Source organism: Elephas maximus, chromosome 4 (assembly GCF_024166365.1).
Source record: "Elephas maximus indicus isolate mEleMax1 chromosome 4, mEleMax1 primary haplotype, whole genome shotgun sequence".
Classification (NCBI taxonomy): Eukaryota; Metazoa; Chordata; class Mammalia; order Proboscidea; family Elephantidae; genus Elephas; species Elephas maximus.
The window spans coordinates 162054701-162074504 of NC_064822.1; the positions used below are offsets into that span (position 1 = coordinate 162054701).

Genomic DNA, 19804 nt, shown 5'->3' on the forward strand with positions numbered 1-19804 from the left:
TGATAAAGTAGAAGTAGAGGGTCAGCGAAAAAGCGGAAGGCCCTCAATGGAGAAAGATTTACACAGTGGCTACAACAATGGGCTCAAGCAGAGCAATGACTGTGAGGATCGTACAGGACCAGGCAGTGTTTTGTTCTATTGTACATAGGGTTGCTTTTGAGTCAGAACTGACTTGACGGCACGACAAATAGGCAATGTTAGTAAGAAAAAGGTTGGACCACCCCCACTCCTTATTATGAAAAGAGTTGTACTTTCTCTAGGAGTCATAGAGAATCTGCCTAAAGTAGCTTATTTCTAGCCCAGTTCTCTACCAGAATGTCTTGTAAATTATTTACTGATGTAAATGCCACCCCCCCCCACCCCAAGACCTCAGCGAGGTCAGTATAATTGTTCTGTTTAACCTAGGGAGTAACTCAAACCAAGAGGTGGTACTTATGTGGTCTTTAAGAATTCATTTGTTTTGACATGGATCTTTGGAGTGGAAATATTTTCTTAATAGTTAATTTACTATGCTAAAATGTATATGGCTATATGACCCAGAATTATGAAGAATTCAGTATTGATGAGATCCTGTTATTAGTCTTTTATTTAAAGTAATGGGACCAGTTGCTCTGTGGGAGAAAGATACCGCAGTCTGGTTCCCTGGGACCTTATAGGGCAGTTCTCCTTTGCCCTATAGGGTCCCAATGAGTTGGAATTGACTCGATGGTACACAACAACAACAACAGTGGAACCTTGCAGTTTTAGTTCTAGGGAAATATGATCTAGAGTAAAGCTTCCAGTTTCTGTAACAAAAATAGGAGGATTCTTAGACTTAAAGCATTTACAAGACTTTTGAATTTATAAAAGATGATGCATGACACTTGAAAATAGATAAGAGGATTCAACAGAGATAATGAATATTTTTAATTAGATTCTGCGTTCATGGAAGGAATATGATTTAGCAGTAATGATTATAAATTATGGAAAAAAGATGCTGGACGTCACATCGGGGTGCAGATCTCTTTTTGGTATCAGTGAACAAGAAGAACCAGCAGATGAGGTAATTGGATTTTGTTTCTCATCTTTAAGCATACATATAGTTGGATCTTTTAGGATTCATGTAGCATTTTTAAATATACTAGAAAAAGGGTAATGTTTAAATTTTCCATATTTACATAGTAGAAAAGTGATACAGTGAAGGCCTCCTCTCCCTCCTCCATCCTTCTCTTCCTCTGCCTTGCCCTCCCCTCCTCCTCTCCTTCTTCCTTTCCCCTCTCCCTTCTTTTCCTCTTCCTCCTCCCCTGGAATTGTAGTTAAGAAGATGAAAAGGGAATCCATGCTAGAATACTGAGTACAGGCAGTCCCTGGATTATAAATCTCAGACTTGTGGACAACTTATACTTGCCCTTTAATGTTATATAAATTTCCCCTCACTTGGAAACTCCTGAATCAGCCCCTACTTGCAACAAATTCTTCATCACAAAACCTTCACTTGCTGCACATGCAGCTTTTTAATCATTGAAAAGGCTTTGAGCCTTTTTTTGCAGTAAAGTAAGGCTGCCTAAGAACCGTAGGCACCTGCTCCGATTTACCTACAAATTCTTAAAGACACACTTAGGAATGGATCTCATTTGTAACCTGAGACTGCCTGTAGTCGCCCATCACCAGTACTGATAGGTGATGATAGAGAGCTTCCTACACTCAGTTCATCATTGGACAAAAGCCCTATAAAGTCTTTTCCAAAACTAAGATTTCATTATTTTGGGAGGGTCACTGAATGTAGTAAATACATGTCAGAGCTTTTTACTCTGTATTGAAAATAGATTTCTGGAACTCATCATAATAATTAGCAGTATCAGAACTTCTTTGTGACACTGCTAATTCCTGAGACTTAAAAATACCTGCCTGCCAAGCATGAGTCTTACTAAAAGCTGTGCTTTATTGCTGTTTCTTGAAACTATGCAGTTAAATGTTTTCATAGACCCAATTTTGAAATGTTACTTAGTTTATCCGGTTTCTGAGGAGCACTAAGAATTCCCTGAAGCCCCCTCAGTGACTGGGGTGGGGAAAAAGACTCATCCCCAACCCCGTTTCAGTTAGGGTATCTCCATTTCTACTATGTATTGAATTTCCAAGTAAGCACTTGTTTGCCATAAAAAGTTTCAAAAATCCCTGTTTAGCCATAATACTTTTGCTTTGTTTTATGTAGAGGGAGTTTTGATCAAATGGGGACAACTTGAGATAGTTTTCACTAAGTGTTGTTTAATCTCAAAGTCCATCAGACAACCCTTGATTTCACCCAGGCCCTGACTCAGGACCCTGACCCTTGACATCATAGTGGCCTTTAGCGTAGCAGGCAGTTGTAACACGTCCTTTTGACTAAGATTGTAGGGACTAAAGAAGCTAATGCTTATGTACGGGAATCAGAAATCATTAAAGCCACTGAAGGTCTCCATTTAAACCCAAAGGGGCAGAGGAAGATTTTTCAGAGAACAGGAGATGTTAACTAGCTACTTCTCAGGCTTCCAGTTGTCGAAAACATTGTGGGAAGCCTGAGCGCAGACATGCCGATTCTTAATCCACTAATTACTGATCCTGTTATGTTTCAGTGAAAGGCAGCGTAGCAAAGGCAATTAGCTTAGTTGTAAAAAATATCCTCCTGGGATAAAGAAAGGAAAAAAAGAAAAAAGGGATACGTTTCTGAGGGCAGGCTGGGAATTTTCTTTTGAAGCTTTTTAAGCGACACATCTTTAGCTGCTTTAAGAAGAGTGTGTATTCTGGAGGGGGCTGGGAAAATACTGGGAGGAAGGGAGAGGGGAGAGCAAGAAACATTTTGTTAAGTCTCCCAAAACACTTAGAATTGTCTCTGGCATTTAGTTCAAATGCATTGCTGTTGTTATTATTAATTAGTATTGTTTAGCTCTGTTGGTCATAATTTTGTCTACCAAGTATGAAAGTATAAAAACGGATTAAAAAATGTCATTTGAATATGACAGTTGTTAAAATTTATTGAAGTATGTATTGACATTTAACCAATGTTTCTAGGGCTCTTCTAAGAAGTGTTTAAAGACTAAGAAGCCACAGCAGATAGTAGTGCCTGAAAAAATAAACGAACAGCTGGCGTTATTGGAGACACACCTACTCAGACTGACAAAGCAATGTAGTTATTTTGTTTTCTGTATACTTCTGTTTAGCATTATGTTTTTTAAGACTAGAAAATATTTGGTTAAAAGGATTAAGATGAGATTAACATTCGGTAAGCCCTTTAAATTTTACACAATACTTTTGCTTTATGTCATTAATCTTAACAATGCCCTGTTAATAAGGAATTGTTAGCCACTTTTTACAGATGTAGCTCATAAAGATTCAGTGATTCATTTAGGATTACACAGCTGACTTGGGCTTGAGCCGAAGTCTTCTGAGTCTAAAGCATGTTTCTCAACCTTGGCACTGTTGTCACTTTGGGCGAGATAATTCTTTATTGTGGGGGATTGTTCTGGGCATTGTAGGATGTCGAGCAGCATCCCTGGCCTCTACCCACTAGATGTCTGTAGTACCCCCACTCCCAGTTGTGACAACCAAGTGTCATAACTGGGAGACAAATATTGCCCCAGGTGGGGGAATTGTGCCCTGGTTGAGAACCACTACTCTGAAGGCAAAAAATGCAGCTGAGAAATAAAAGGACAGTGAGGGGTGTCAATGTGCAAGTGGTTTGAATTAGGGTTTTCTCTAGAGATAGTAGCTGTAGTAATTTCAAAATGGACTGATATGATAAAACAATAATTGGGAGTTTGGAGTTTGGAAAGCTGCTTAGAAAGTTGATTTACTTTCTGGCAAGAAGTATCATCACGTTTTTTAAAAGCAAATGCTTCAGATCTTCTAGTAGAATAAGAGAGTACCCAGATTTCTCCCAAGTAGGAGGCTCTGCTCGGCCCCACAGTCTTTGTGGAATTAGCCACAATTATGGAATTCCATGTCCCTACCTTACCTCTCCTGCTGTGTGGCTCAGTCATATCTTGGTGGTCCTAATCTTTTGGGTTCCCTAACTTGTATCTCTCTCTCGCTTTCAATGTGTTCTATTCCTGCTTCAAGCTGAATTATGAATTGAATCCAAAACTATTATTTCCATTGGAGCTTTGGTGCTGCAGTGGTTAAGAGCTCATCTGCTAACCAAGAGGTCAGCAGTTCAAATCCAACAGCTGCTCCTTGGAAACCCTATGAGGCAGTTCTACTCTGCCCTGTAGGGTCACTATGAGTTGGAATCGACTTGGTGGTATTGGGTGCATTATTCCCATAAGCAGTGAACTGAATTTTGAGCAAGTTGTAATTGTCTTGTTACATATAAAAATACCATTCCTTAAAATATAAAGTGTTCTGGATGTTCTAGAGATTTGAATGATTAATTTTGACAATATTAATAAAAATTGGCATTTTATAAAGAAGCACAATGTAATGTTACTAGCAAAATGGTAGATTCAATAACAACAAAAATAAAAAATAATGGTTTTGTATAGTGCTTTTTATATGACAGGCACTATTTTAGGTGTTTTTACATATTAAAATTCATAGAACCCGTATATACAACCAATTATATATACAACCGTATAAGGAAGGTATTATTATTATCTCCATTTTAAAGGTAAGGACTCTGAGGCACAGAGAAACCGAGTACTTTCCCAAGACCTGGTAACTAATAAGTGTCGGGGTTAGAACCTGTCAGGGCAGCACAGTCAGCCCCACTGGCTGGCTGTGCTGCTCATCATTCCATACGTCATTGCCTCTCAAAGATGATTTTATTAAAATGGAGTTACATATAATTGGTAAGTTTTTGGGTCTGGGGTTTGCTGCATTATGATGGCTGTTGAACAAGAGAGAATCATGCTCTCTAAATTCTCTACCTATTTGATGGTGGACTTCGTAGCTTTTAAGGTAAAAATGATAGGACAATAATTGAGATTATTAAATTCTTTTTATCACCCAAAGTATGATAGTATAATTGATATTTTAAGGCACATAATTTAGAATGGATACTTGAATATTTTCTTATTTTTCATCCCCACCCCTCCCTCCCCCAAACAAAGAATTTTTGTTTTTGGTTATTCATGTTACACAGAACCTACAACTTACTAAATTTTTTTTTTTTTTTTTTAAACTTAGATGTTGGAACTGAACTCACAGGAGCAGAGGACCCTATATTTCTCTACCCTATAGTTTTGAACTGGTCAGTCAAAGGCTCTGTGAAAGAAGGTAGGTGACCTGAATGTACATCTGCTATTCATTTGACTTAGTATTAAAGATCATTAATTCTGTGGATTTTGTTGTTGCCTGCTTAAAAATGTCACCTAGTGGAAGATTTTGGGTTCTTACCCATTCAGAATAATGCAGAATCTTATTGCCAAGTAATGAAAGAGACCTGAATGAGTACCTGATTTATGTCTGGGAAGACAGAATCTTGATGGTGGCCTATTTTGGTAGTAAACAGTGTTATAATGAAACTTACAAAAACTAGTAGACTGAAAATGCTTTGGTGATCTTCAAGTTTAGCTATGAAGAAAATGGAAACCCTGGTTGTGTAATGTTTAAGTGCTACAGCTGCTAACCAAAAGGCCGGCAGTTCAAATCCACCAGGTGTCCTTGGCAGCTCTATGGGGCAATTCTACTCTGTCCTATAGGGTTGCTGTGAGTCAGAATTGACTCGATGGCAACGGGTATGAAGAAAACAACAACATTATTGCTTAATCCAGAGTGAAATGTAATAAAAACTAGAATAACTACTATTCTAATATTTATCAGTCATTTTTCCCCCAGGGAATCATATTTTAGAGGCAACTGTTATGAAAACTTTCTCAACATTGAGATATTTGGAAAATAAATGAAAAATTGACCATAAGGAAATACTTGAGCTTAGAAAAGCAATAGTTTACAGCACATTTATACCTATATATATATTTTAAAAGTGAGAAATATAAAAAGCAAGTTAATTTAACTTGCCTGTTGGAACAAAATGTCCATTAGTACTAGTAAGTAACCTTTCAGCACCAAAACTGTATTGGTAAGTGAAATTCCTTGTTTTTACAGTTATGAAATTTAAGCAGAGACCTCGATTCCTGGAATTCTTTACACAAGTTATGCTAAAATGCATGAATGATGAAAAATTTCACATTATAGTGGAGATAACAACTCCTGTCCATGACTACTTGAAAAGGTACTAGTATTGTCAGTTTTACAAACATTAAGATACATAAGGAGGGTGGAAGTCAAATGATCACTTGAAGAATTGTGAAGTTTTATGTCTTTCTGTGTAAATAAATAAACAAACATAAAAATTTTTATACAAGTGAAATAATAGAGCACTTCAGATTTCTCACAGAAAATAGATTAGGCCTCTTTTCTACAGAATCAGGATGGATAATATCACCTGCAGGCCATCAGCTCCCTCTCACATGGGATTTTTAATCCAGTTTTGGTCACTTACCCTGTTGTTCTAATTCCTCTACAGTAGCAAACAGAGACCACAAAAGAGGGACCATTCCTTGGAATTTCCATTTATGTGAATGGGGCATTCCTCAAATAGAAATAGTAAGACTTAAAGCTATCCTTCTTCTCTAGGACTGAATGATTCTCTTTGCCTCCAAAGAACATTGAAGTAGTCTCGTGTCTCATGCCTATCGTGAGAGCTACCAGGATAAATCCAGCTTTTTTTTCTGACAACTGGGTTCTTCTTTCAAAAATGAGATCTATGTATCCTATTTTAATAACAGTAAACATCAGTAACATGAAATCTATTTTAAAAAGTAGCAGGAAAAGAGAAGAGAAGCATTCCCCTAAAAACATATAGGAAAATATTCTTCCTATAATGGGCATTTCACTTACTAGAATGAAAGCTTAGAAAATATGTGCTTCTTATTTTCAAATGATAGAAGAGGAAATTGTTTCTGTTAAATGAGGCAGGCTATGGCAATAAGGGAATTGGTCAGAATTAGAGAGTTTCACTAATTTAAAAAAAAATCATAGCCAAAATCAGATGTTTGGGAGCTGTAAATAATATACTTGATACTCAAGAAAATCAGAGACACTTCCAGTGTGCAGAGAAATTTGGAGGGCTGACTGTGGAGTTCTAACCCAAGAATAATAGATATTCTCAAAGAGGAAAACAGAGTAAGTGGATTCAAAGCATTCAATAATGGTGTAATCACAAAAACATAAGGCTGGAAACTGAGTAGAGTATAACTGAATTTAACAGAAAGGTAATAATTTCAGTTTTCAAAGCTGAGATCTTTTAGGATGCCCTCTACCAAGCCAGGGAATACAGATTCAATATCTTGATTTCTCCTTTGATAATAATATCTATTTTCTTTTTCTTTGCACATGCCTACCATGTTTTTGAACATAAACTTTTTTCTCATACTGCAATAAGCATATTGATCTGTATTTTCTTCCAATTTTATGGTTTCATGATTTAAATTTAATGCTTTAATCAATACGGAACTTATTTTGGCATGGGGATTTGGATTAAATTTTAGTTATTTTTCCAAATGAACTATCGATTGTCCTGTAAAATTTAAAGGATAATTGTATTCGTCGCGTATGCCACCTTATTCCTGTTCAAAGTAGGTGATTCTACCAGTAATGCTTATAAATCACAATGAAGATATTTCATGAACTTTTGTGTTCTACATCACAAAAAAACAAAATATATGGGAATAACTGCTGAAAAAAGAAGGCTGATTTTACAGAACCCTGTGCCGTCGAGTCGATTTTACAGAAGCATAATAATATTCAGAGAGTTTAATATGCCACATTAAAAAAGATTTTTAAAAAAGGACATTGAAGAGGTACATAATATAATTAATAAGATCAATTTAATAGACACAGTCTAGACTAAACACCTTTAAAGCACTCATGAACTTAAAAAAAAAATTACATGTAAACAGCAAAGTAAAGCTCAGTAAACTACCCAGAATAAATTTGCAAAGGCAACACTCTCTTGCACTGTAATAAAGCTGAAATTTTATAACACAATAAAGTCCTGGCTTAAGTAATTATAGGATTGAAAAAGAAATCTAACTGAAAGTATAGACCCTTTTGAAAATAATGGTAATGAGAAACCCTACATATCAAATGTACCCAAAGTAACTTTTAGAGGTAGATTATTAGCTTTAGAAACTTCTATTACCAAACAAGAAAAGCAAAATTAAATTAAGAGTGTACATAAGAAATTAAAAAAAAAGAAGAAAGCAGAAAGAAGGAAACAAAAATAAAAGCCGAAGTTATCAATTATAAAGTGGTTTCAGCGTAGTCCTGTTGTTCTTGCTAGAGCTGGTTCTTTGAAAACATGAATAAATTAGGTAAATTTATGGCCATTATAATAAGAAAAAAGGAGCCCAGGTGGCACAATAGTTAAGTGATTGGCTGCTATCAAAAGGTCAGGGGTTTGAACCCACCAGTAGCTTAGTGAGAGAAAGATGTGGCAGTCTACTTCCGTAAAGGTTTACAGCCTTGGAAACCTATGGAGCAGCTCTAGTTCTGCTCTGTCCTATAGGTTCGCTATGAGTTGGAATCAACTCAATGGCACACAACATAATAGTAAGAAAAAGAAATACAAGTAATCCAAGGAGAAAATAATCATAAATTTGGAAGAGGATAAGATAATAGTATGTACAATTTAATGCTAATGAATTTGAAAATTAGCTGAAAGTGATGATTATCTGGAAAATTTATAAGAATAGATTTAAGTAGTAATAAAATTTGGATAGCAGAGGTAATTTTTAGGGTAGTTCTTTCATATTTTTAAGAAAAAATAATTTCTCTTTTACACGAAGCTACTTCTGAGCCTGGAAGAAGCTGTAAACTTTCTTAGTTAATTTAACAAAGCTGAATCTGGTAACAGAATATGATTAAAAAGAAAAAAGAGAGTAAAAAGATGGAAAATTATGGATCAATCTTACGTAGCAGTATACAGAAGCAAAGATCCAAAACAAAATACTAGCATGTAAGTTTGGCAGTGGAAATGTATTCTTGATGCAAATATATTAGAAAATCTATTAATGTAATTGTCACTGCTGGTCAAAAGAGTCTTTAGTGATAAAAAGTCGTGTGATGAAATTTAGCAGCCGTTCCTGCAAATTAGGATTAGAAGAATATTTTCTGTTAACATCAGCTCTTACAACAAGGACACCTGCTATTTCTTCTATAATTTAACATTGTTCTGAAAGTTCTGGCCAGCGCATTAAGAGAAGAAACAGAAATTGGAACTAGAACTTAGATGATTATTGCATAATAGGGTTTCAAAAAGGCTTTGAAAGTGGAGATAATATTATCAGTATTTGCAAATACTTATTTTTTTTAACTTAAGCTCAAGATAATGAACTGAAAACTATGAACTAATAAGAGAATTCTATAGGATGGTTAGATGCAAAATCAATAGGTTTCCTGTATCAATTAGAAAGTATAATGGAAAAATGATCCAATTTCTATGGAGCATAGGATTAAAATTATCAGGAATTGTGAAGGACTTAGGCTAATAAGAAGACCAAACATCTTTACTAATAAATTAAAAAAAAAAAAAGAATAGTAGTGAATGGAGAGATGTAGTACGTTACTCAATGGGTAGAATGAATATTGTAAAGTTTTCTATAGTCTTCAAATTAATTTGTTGGTTTAATGCAATTCCAATAAAAGTTTCAATTGATTAGTTTATGTAGTATAGGTTGGCATAATAAAAAATACGTAACAAATTTTTGAAAAAGAGCACAAAAGGAGGGATTTAGATAAAGTATAACAGAGTCATGCTTGTGAAATAACAGGCAGACAGCCAATGGGATTCAACTGAGTACAGAAACAGGAATCTAGTATAAGTAACAAAAGCAGTGAATAAGCCATGGAATAAAAGGTCAATAACATTGACCACATAAAAATTTAAAAATGTCATTTATTAAGACACATCATAAACAAAATAAAAAGCAGTCAGTCAGAGCTGGGAGGAAGCATTCTGAGAAGCGGTCTAGGATGTGCAGGAGTTTAACTTATTCAGTGCATGAGTTGCTGCAGAGCATAGAGGAGAGAATGCTAAGAGGGAAAATGGTAGCCCAAGTGTACATTCATGACCTTTCCTTCCCATCTGTTCCTAGAATAACACAGCAACTAGGACCAGCGTTCTGGTGGAGCCTGGATAGTGAATTTCTGATAGTTCCACTTGGCTTTCCAGAAGTGATATTGAGTTCAAGGAATTCATTTTCCCTGGTTTCAGGAGTGATAGAAGGCTCATAATAGAGCCAGAAATTTGTGGTTGTGAGGCTCAGGGAAAAAATTATGATTTCATGGACTTCTGAAGTGAACTATCCATCACAAGCCTGGGATCCCTCAGAGAAGGGCTGTTTCAAGCTTTGTAGGCTGAAGATATTGACCAAAACTGCAGACTCCAGTACACCTAGAGGGGAACTGCACAGACAGGTAGGCTTAAATGCTTCTCATCTGTGGAAATGAGAAAGGACTGCTGCATGCACTGTGAGAAACCTAGGAGCAGAGGACTTTCTCTCTGTGACTCAGTAGAGGATAAAATATTGCCAGATCATTTTCTACTTGCTCACAAGAATCTGCTGATTTTCCACTCTTAAAACAATCCAGCATTCTGGCCTATGTGGTTCATTACCAAAAAGCCAAACCTGTTGCCATCGAGTTAATTCCGACTTATAGTGACTCTGTAGGACAGAATAGAGCTACCCCATAGGGCTTCCAAAGAGTGGCTGATGAATTCAAACTGCCGACCTTTTAGTTAGCAGCCGAGCTCTTAACCACTGCACCACAAGGGCTTCATATGGTTCATTAGCAAGGAAAAAAAAAAAATCCAACTCATCTTAAGAACATGAGGTGGAAGGCCAAGCTAAACTCTTGGTAAAGTTGGCTCCTGTTAGAGAAAATTAATGAAAGAAATGGAAGAGAACTTTCAAGGAAAGTAATGAAATTTCCAAGGAGACTAAAATTACAGAAATTAGAGCAGTCATACTCAACCAAAAAGCCTTTTCTGGGAATGAAGAAATATTATTTCTATATTTAAACATTCAATAGATAAACTAAAAAAGAGCATAATCAATGTTAAGTAGCAAATTGTGCTCTGAAAGATCAAGAGAAAGAAATGTCATACAACATAGTAAAGATAAGAGATATGGGCAAGAAATCCAGTAGACCTAATAGCCAATAAGTGGGAGTTCCAGGAGAAGAAGGACCATTGAGGAAATAATAATTCAAGAAATAATTGAAGAAAATATTCTTGAGGTGACTATTTGAACCTTGCTCTATAGGAGCCCTGGTGGTGAAGTGGCTCAGAGCTCAGGCTACTAGCCAAAAGTCGGCAGTTCAAATCCACCAGCTGCTCCTTGGAAATCCTACGAAGCAGTTCTACTCTGTCCTATAGCGTTGCTATGAATCAGAATCGACTCCATGGCATGCAACAACTATTGAAAGAGCTCGCTAAATTGATGAAAGAAGACATATACCTATATATATTGTGGAGAAATTCCAAGTGTAAAGAGAAGATTTTACAAGTAATCAGATTGAAAGAACAAGTCTCTTAAAAACAAAACAGGATCAGATTAGCACTAGATTTCTTATTTCCTGCACTAGAAGCTAGAAGTAGATCATTGTCTACAGACTAAAGAAAAGGAAGAGCATCCAAGAATCTTATACACTGACGAGATTATTTGTTGGGGAAAAAAAAGCAGATATTTTCAGACATGTCCTCAAAGAGTGTACTATTCATATTTTCTATCTGAGCAAGTACATTAACCAAGTATACAGTGAATTCAAGCATGTAAATCTCAAGCTGGAGAAGAGCATCGATCCTTGGGATATAGGTTTAGTTATATCTAAATGGGTGGTGACAATGTGCCTGAAATCAGAGGAGACATATTTTAAAGTAAACCATAATAATAGTCTAGAAAAGAGAATTCTAAACTATTGACTTCTGATACAGGAGACCACAGTTTCCTGTTGCAAACATAAAAATGAAAGACACTGTAGAACAAATAATAATAATACAGAGGTAAAAAGAGCAGCCAGCATTAAGAGGGAATTACTATTTTTAATGGGTATCCTGATCTGTAGAAGGATATACTGATTAGTATCCTGATCTGTAGAAGGATAGAGATACTGATTAGCTTTAGCTATTTTTAGAAAATTTTAAATTAAATATGCGTGGTAAAAATTTATGAATAACCATTAAAATTTTATGCTACAAATAGAATGTTTGACTTCTAGGAGTCAAGGAGAGTGAAGGCCCTCTGTATCTGTGGGTTCTACATCCACAGATTCAACGAACCACTGATGAAAAATATTTGGAAAATAAAAAGAAAGTTCCAAAAAGCAAAACTTGAATTTGCTGCGCGATGAGCACTGTGCTGAATCCACACAAATGCAATGATGTTGCAGGCGTACCCTACTGTAGCCTTCTGCCATTTCACAGATCCTGCCTGTCTCGGACACTCATTGTTTGAGCATTGTTTGCCTGTGTCTTGTTTGTCCACTATTTATGTCCACTCTTTGTTTCTGTGAAAAAAAAAAAAAAAAGGCTCCTGAAAACAATGAAGTGGTCAAAGCAATCCCTCAAAGGCTAAGAGGGAGCATAAAGTGCTATCTCTGGACGAGAAAATGAAAATCTTAGATCTTTTGAAAAGCGGCATGTTGCTTGCTGAAGTGGGCTGTAAAATTGACAAGAATGAATTAAGCATTCATACAATAAAGCAAAAAGAAGCTGAAATATGTAAAAGTGATAGTGCTGCCCTAAGATGACAAAAATAGTTTCTCTGTTTCAAGATAAAGTGCTTGCAAAGACTAAAAAAGCATTAAATGTTACGTGTAAGCGTTAAGAATTATTTATATAGCATTTACATTGTGTTTGGTATTGTAAGTAATCTAGAGATGATTTAAAGTATATGGGGGATGGGAGGGATATGCATAGGTTATATGCAAATACTACATCATTTTATATAAGGGACTTGAGCATTTTGGAATCTGTGGGGGTCCTGGAACAAATCCCCCTGTGGATACCGAGGGACAACCATAAGTAAACAAAAGTATAAATTGAAAGGAAGACAAGAAGAAAAAAGGGATGAAGAGAAGACATGAAAAATGTAAAATGCTAAATAATATGGTAGAAAAAAAATCTAAACATTGAGTAATCAAAGTAAATATAAATGGGTTAAACTCAGACTAGATTTTAAAAATGGAGTTAAATGTGGTTTACCACATTTAATGCTCCCTAGAAGCGAGGATGGCGAGCTTCATCTCACATATTTTGTACATGTTATCAGGAGGGACCAGTCCCTGGAGAAGGACATCATGCTTGGTAAAGTGGTCAGCGAAAAAGAGGAAGACCCTCAACAGGATGAATTGACACAGTGGCTGCAACAACAGGCTTAAACATAGCAACAGTTGTGAGAATGGCCTCAGGACTGGGCAGTATTTGGTTCTCTTGTACATAAGGTCGATATGAGTCAGAACTGACTCGATGGCACCTAACAACAGCAAGAACCTATGATGTGTCTGATCCAAGCCATGGTCTTATCAGTTGCCTCATATGTATGTGAAAGCTGGACAGTGAAAAAGGAAGACAGAAGAAGAATTGATGCATTTAAATTGTGATGTTGGTGAAGAATATACCATGGACTGCCATAAGAATGAAAAAACCAGCTGTAGAAGAAATATAAGCAGAATGCTCCTTAAAAGTGAGGATGACAAGACTTCAGCCTGCGTCATCAGGAAAGACTAATCTCTAGAAAAGGACATTATGGTTGGTAAAGTAGTTGTTGTTGTTAGGTGACATAGAGCCAATTCCAACTCATAGCGACCCTATATATAACAGAATGAAACACTGCCCAGTCCTGTGCTATCCTCATAATCGTTGTTATGCTTAAGCCCATTGTTATAGCCACTGTGTCAATCCATCTCATTGAGGGTCTTCCTCTTTTTCACTGACCTTCTACTTTACCAAGCATAATGTCCTTCTCCAGGGGCTGATCCTTTCTGACTAAAGTGTCCAAAGTATGTGAGGTGTAGTCTTGCCAACCTTGCTTCTAAGGAGCACTCTGGTTATACTTCTTCCAAGTCAGATGTTCTCTTGGCAGTCCATGGTATATTCAATATTTTTCTCCAACATAATTCAAAGGTGACAATTCTTCTTCAGTCTTCCTAATTGATTGTCCAACTTTCACTTGCATAGGAGGTGATTGAAAACACCATGGCTTGGGTCAGGCGCACTTTAGTCTTCAAGGCGACATCTTCACTTTTCAGCACTTTAAAGAGGTCCTTTGCAGCAGATTTGCCCAACGCGACACGTCTTTTGATTTCTTGACTGCTGCTTCCGTGGCTGTTGATTGTGGATCCAAGTAAAATGAAATTCTTGACAACTTCAATCTTTTCCTTGTTTATAATGGTGTTTCTTACTGGTCCAGTTGTGAGGATTTTTGTTTTCTTTATGTTGAGGTGTAATCCATACTGAAGGCTGTGGTCTTTGATCTTCCCCAGTAAGTGCTTCAAGTCCTCTTCACTTTCAGTAAGCAAGGTTGTGTCAGCTGCATAGCGCAGGTTGTCAATGAGTCTTCCTCCAGTCCTGATGCCCTGTTCTTCTTTGTATAGTCCAGCTTCTAAGATTATTTGCTTAGCATACAGATTGAATAGGCATGGTGAAAGGATATAACTCTGATGCCCACCTTTCTGATTTTAAATCACCTGGTATCCCCTTGTTCTATTCAAACAACCGCCTCTTGATCTAGGTACAGGTACCTCATGAGCACAGTGAAGTGTTCTGGAATTCCCATTCTTCACAATGTTATTCATAATTTGTTATAATCCACACAGTCAAATGCTTTTGCATAATCAATAAAACACAGGTAAATATCTTTCTGGTATTCTCTGCTTTCAGCCAGGATCCATCTGACATCAGCAAGGATATCGCTGGTTCCATGTCCTCTTCTTAACCCGTCTTGAATATCTGGCAGTTCCCTGTCGATATACTGCTGCAACCGCTTTTGAATGATCTTCAGCAAAATTTTACTTGCGTGTGATATTGTTTGATAATTTCCGTATTTGGTTGGATCACCTTTCTTGGGACTAGGCATAAATAGATCCCTTCCAGTTAGTTGGCCAGGTAGCTGTCTTCCAAATTTCTTGACATAGATGAGCGAGTACTTCCAGCCCTGCATCTGTTTGCTGAAACATCTCAATTGGTATTCCATCAATTCCTGAAGCCTTCTTTTTCGCCAATGCCTTCAGAGCAGCTTGGACTTCTTCCTTCAGTATCATTGGTTGCTGCTCATACGGTACCTCCTGAAATGGTTGAATGTCGACCAGTGCTTTTTGGTATAATGACTCTGTGTATTCCTTCCATCTTCTTTTGATGCTTCCTGAAAAAAAGCTTCCTGAGTCATTTAATATTTTCCCCATAGAATCCTTCAATATTGCAACTTGAGGCTTGAATTTTTTCTTCAGCTCTTTCAGCTTGAGAAATGCTGAGCATGTCCTTCCCTTTTGGTTTTCCATCTCCAGCTCTTTGCACATGTCATTATAATACTTTGTCTTCTTGAGCTGCCCTTTGTAATCTTCTGTTCAACTCTTTACATCATCATTTCTCCCTTTGGCTTTAGCTACTTGATGTTCAAGAGCAGATTTCAGTCTCTTCTGACATCCATTTTGGTCTTGTTTCTTTCCTGTCTTTTTAATGACCTCTTGCTTTCTTCATATATGATGTCCTTCCACAACTCTTTTGGTCTTCTCTCAGTGTTCAATGCATCAAATCTATTCTTGAGATGGTCTTTAAATTCAGGTGGGATATACTCAAGGTTGTACTTTGAGTCTCATGAACTTGTTCTAATTTTCTTCAGTTTCAACTTGAATTTGCATATGAGTAATTAATAGTCTGTTTTGCAGTCAGCCCGTGGCCTTGTTCGGAATGATGACATTGAGCAAAAACAAGGGAAACTCTCCATCAGATGGATTGACACAATAGCCGCAGCAATGGACTCAAACATACCAGTGGTCATGGAGGTGGCATAGACCTGGCAGCCTTTTGTTCTGTAATACATAAGATTGCCATGAGTCAAGAGCCAGCTCGATGGCAACTAACAACAACCATAGAGATACGTAAAACAAAATGATGAAAGTGCTGAAAATAAAGAAATGGATAATATGCAGAAAACCCCTATGAAGATGTGCTGCCAATGAAAAATTAAATATAATTATTGTTGATTAGCTTCAGTATTATATTCAGCTTCATTCTCAAATGGTGATAAGCCAAACTTTTGGTTTTCTGTGGGGGTTAGGGGAGAGGGAGAGCATAGAAAATGACAAAGCTGGTTGGAAAGCAACAGGCTCAGGATGCAAGGAACAAAGAATGGATCCTGGATCCCCAGTTATCAGTGGTCCAAGCTTCCTAGTTTAGGCAGCCAAAACATTTGCCAAAATAAATGCCAATTAATTGGGAGATTCTTGGAATTGCTGCAGTTAGGCTGAAGTCCCAGCAACCACAGAATCCAGGGTCATCTTACCAAGGTTGAAGCAAGAAGCAAATCGCTGCTGGGACTAAGTTAAATTTGAATCATATACCCCAATTCCTTGAACCAGTTATCCAGGCTTACTCATTTCATTTTCCTTGCCATGATGTGACCCTGCATTTTATGCATTTTAAGTTTTTAGATCCCACTTATCATTTTTTTAGGAGAGTTTTGCTGTACCTGGCAAGTACTTGCCAAAAGAAATACAAATTTCAGGAAATATATCAATTCCAGGAAACTAACTTGGTAAGCATCAATAGAGGGAAAATGGAAGACTGCAGTAGTTGGAGAAGAAGCCAAGTTACCACAGAGGTCCATGGGAAGTTAAGGAAATAAGGTTAAAAACCCCTGCAGGTTATTGAAGGCAGGTAAAGTTTAGTCAGCATCTAAGAAGCTTAATTCCTATTGGCATTTAGAAGTGGATAGTGGCTAGGAGCCTATACATGATGGAACCAAAGAGACTTAGGTTGTTGGAAGCAAGATAGCTTGTCTAGATCACTCTTATGTAGTGTTCTCAGTTGTAAAGGGAGATACTCAGGTTGCCTTATTCCTAAGACCAGCTCTTTTCCTCCCATATCATGCCTTTGACTGCTCCTCCTTTTCCCATAGATATATCAGTTCTCATTCCATTTTATGGTATGGTTTACATTTTTCTCTTTTAAGAGGCCAGCTATTCTTTGATGACAGAGCTATCACAATCTAACTTACACACAGAACACAAGCAATTTTGGACATAGTTCCTACATAGTTTCAGTGACAACAGTCTTTAAGGATCTGTTACTTTGAGGTAGGTCTGCAAGTTTTTGCAAATCCTTTTGACTGATTTTATTATATTTTTTTATTAGGAGGAATGAGTCCCTACTTGGAGTAAAAAAAATGAAATTCAGGGAAAGTACTTTGAATAAAAAGTCAAGCAAACCTGTTAAGAAATTCAAAGCTGTAGTAATGGAGATTGGAAAAGTAAGTTTCATATGAATTTCAGATTTTAAGCTCATGAATTAAGAGATTCACATATCTAGAGGTGATTTAACTGCATTTTAGTTTATTTTAATATGAAACAGAAGGAAATGAAAACAAGCATAATTTTATAATTAAACAGTACTTTTCAATTCTGAAGTTACTGTATGGATATAATTATAATCAGACTTTTCGTCTATAGTGGTACTTCTGTTACTTTTGATAGTAATTTTAATTGGAAGGAATAAAGAAACCACTGTGTTTCAATGTCATAAGATAAGCATAAGGGTATGAATATATTGCAATATTGTGGTCAAAGTTTAAATTTAGTTTGTAACATTTTTGTTATTTCTTTTATTAAGGTTTCAGATGTGCCAAGAAAAAAACATAAAAGAAGGGAAACTCTAAGAGAATTCTTTTCCAAAAATCCATCTATATCTGAAATGTTGGAACAGGACAGGTATTAATTAATCCAACAAATGTTTACTTGAGGGTGACTATGTGTTGGGCATTATTTTGGGCATGAGGGATACATTGGTGGACTAGACAGATAAAGTTCATTGCCCTCAAGGAGCTTACAGATAAATGAGAGAGAACACAGTGAAGACAAAAATAAACAAAATAATTTAAAATCGTGATACATTTTATGAAGTAAATGAACAGGATAATATGCTATAATTGGCCTGGGGTGTGGTGGGGATGGCAGCAGTTTGGATAGGGTGATCAGTTAATTATTGTTAATTATTAGTGGACCTACTGTTCTTGTTCATACATTTTAAACCTCTTTATTGTAGTCATAGGGCCCCTGGGTGGTGCAAACGGTTAAGCGCTTGGCTGCTAACTGAAAGGTTGGAGGTTCAAGCCCACCAAACGCACCTTAGAAGAAAGGCCTGACAATCTACTTCTAAAAAATTAGCCATTGAATACCCTATGGAGCAGAGTTCTATTCTGACATACATGGGGTCGCCATAAGTTGGAATCAACTTGACAGCTGTGTTTTTGGTTTATCGTGGTTTTAGTGATTTTGAGGAAATTTGGATCTGATCAAGAAAAGAAATGTGATCATGTGATAGCATTGCACAGCAAGCTATTTATTGGGGCTGATGCATGGACAGCTGTGAGCAGGGGATTCCTTGCAGCAGGAGGTCTTCCAGAGGAATCACTAGAAGGGGAAGAGGGCAGGAAAGCTCCCAGAGAAGAGGAGAAAGGGGCTGAGGAAGCTTACATGCACCTTAGGCGAGGTCCTCCAGCAGCAGGATGGGGAGTCTGGGTTAGAGAAGTCCAAAGGCAGCAGCACCTTTGTTGTTGTTAGGTGCCATCAAGTCGAGCCGATTTTGACTCATAGCGACCTCATGTGACAAAGTAGAACTGACTCATAGGGTTTTTTAGATGTAATCTTTACAGGAGCAGATCTCTAGGTCCTTCTCCCACAAAGCCGCTGGGTGAGTTTGAACTGCCAACCTTTCAGTTAGCAGTTGAACACTGACCGTTGTGCCACCAGAACTCCTTTTAGGGTCCTTAAATTAAAATTATTATTATTTATTTTGATTCTCAAAGTGTTGCAGATTTGGCCAGCAGGAACCCTTTCTACCTGGCTCTTATGTCTTTTGTGTGTGTGTGTGTGTGTGTGTGTGTGCCTTAGGTGAAAGTTTACAAAGCAGATTAGCTTTCCACTCCATAGTTTGTACATAAGAAGTGTTTCATGGCCTTGGTTTCATTCCCCACGATGTGTCACCACTCTTACCATTTCTACCCTGGTTTCCCCATTTTCCTCCTGATTTTCTATCTCTTCTTGCCTTTTCATCTTTGCTTTTGAGCAAATAATGCCCTTTTGATCTCGTATAATTGGGTGTTCTAAGGAGTACGTTTTTCTCTGGTATTATTGTTTATCTTATGTGCTTGTCTATTGTTTGGCTTGTCTATTGTTTGGCTAGGAGGTGGTCTCTGGGAGTGGCTTCATTTCCAGGTCAGAAGGGTGTCTTAAGACCATAGCCTTGGTGACTCCTCCAGACTCTGTCAGACCAGCAAACCTGGTCTCTTAGTGAATTTGATTTTTTGTTCTGTAATTTTCTCCCTTTCTGTCCATGACCTTCTGTTGTGATCCCAGTCAGAGCAGTTAGTAATGATAGCCAGATGTCATCTAGTTCTTCTGGTCCAGGGTCCTGCAGGCTGTGGTTCATGCAGTCCATTAGTCCTTTGGACTAATTGCTCTCTTGATTCTTTGTTCTCCTTCACTCTCCCTCACTCTGGACAGGAAAAGACCAATAGTTGTACCTTAGATGGCTGCTCGCAATCTTTTAAGACCCCAGACACTACTCACC

General features: G+C 37.2%; 1 protein-coding gene across 4 annotated transcripts in view; it reads left to right on the forward strand.

The window, feature by feature from the left end:
* Window positions 1-19804, forward strand: part of CFAP54 (cilia and flagella associated protein 54) — a 499063-nt gene that overhangs the window by 148904 nt on the left and 330355 nt on the right. For all 4 annotated transcript variants that reach the window (XM_049884120.1, XM_049884121.1, XM_049884122.1 and 1 more), the window contains 6 exons: window positions 914-1042; window positions 3028-3142; window positions 5140-5229; window positions 6061-6187; window positions 17372-17486; window positions 17846-17943. In XM_049884120.1, the coding sequence (XP_049740077.1) occupies window positions 914-1042; window positions 3028-3142; window positions 5140-5229; window positions 6061-6187; window positions 17372-17486; window positions 17846-17943 (674 nt within the window). The remainder of the gene's footprint in view (window positions 1-913; window positions 1043-3027; window positions 3143-5139; window positions 5230-6060; window positions 6188-17371; window positions 17487-17845; window positions 17944-19804) is intronic.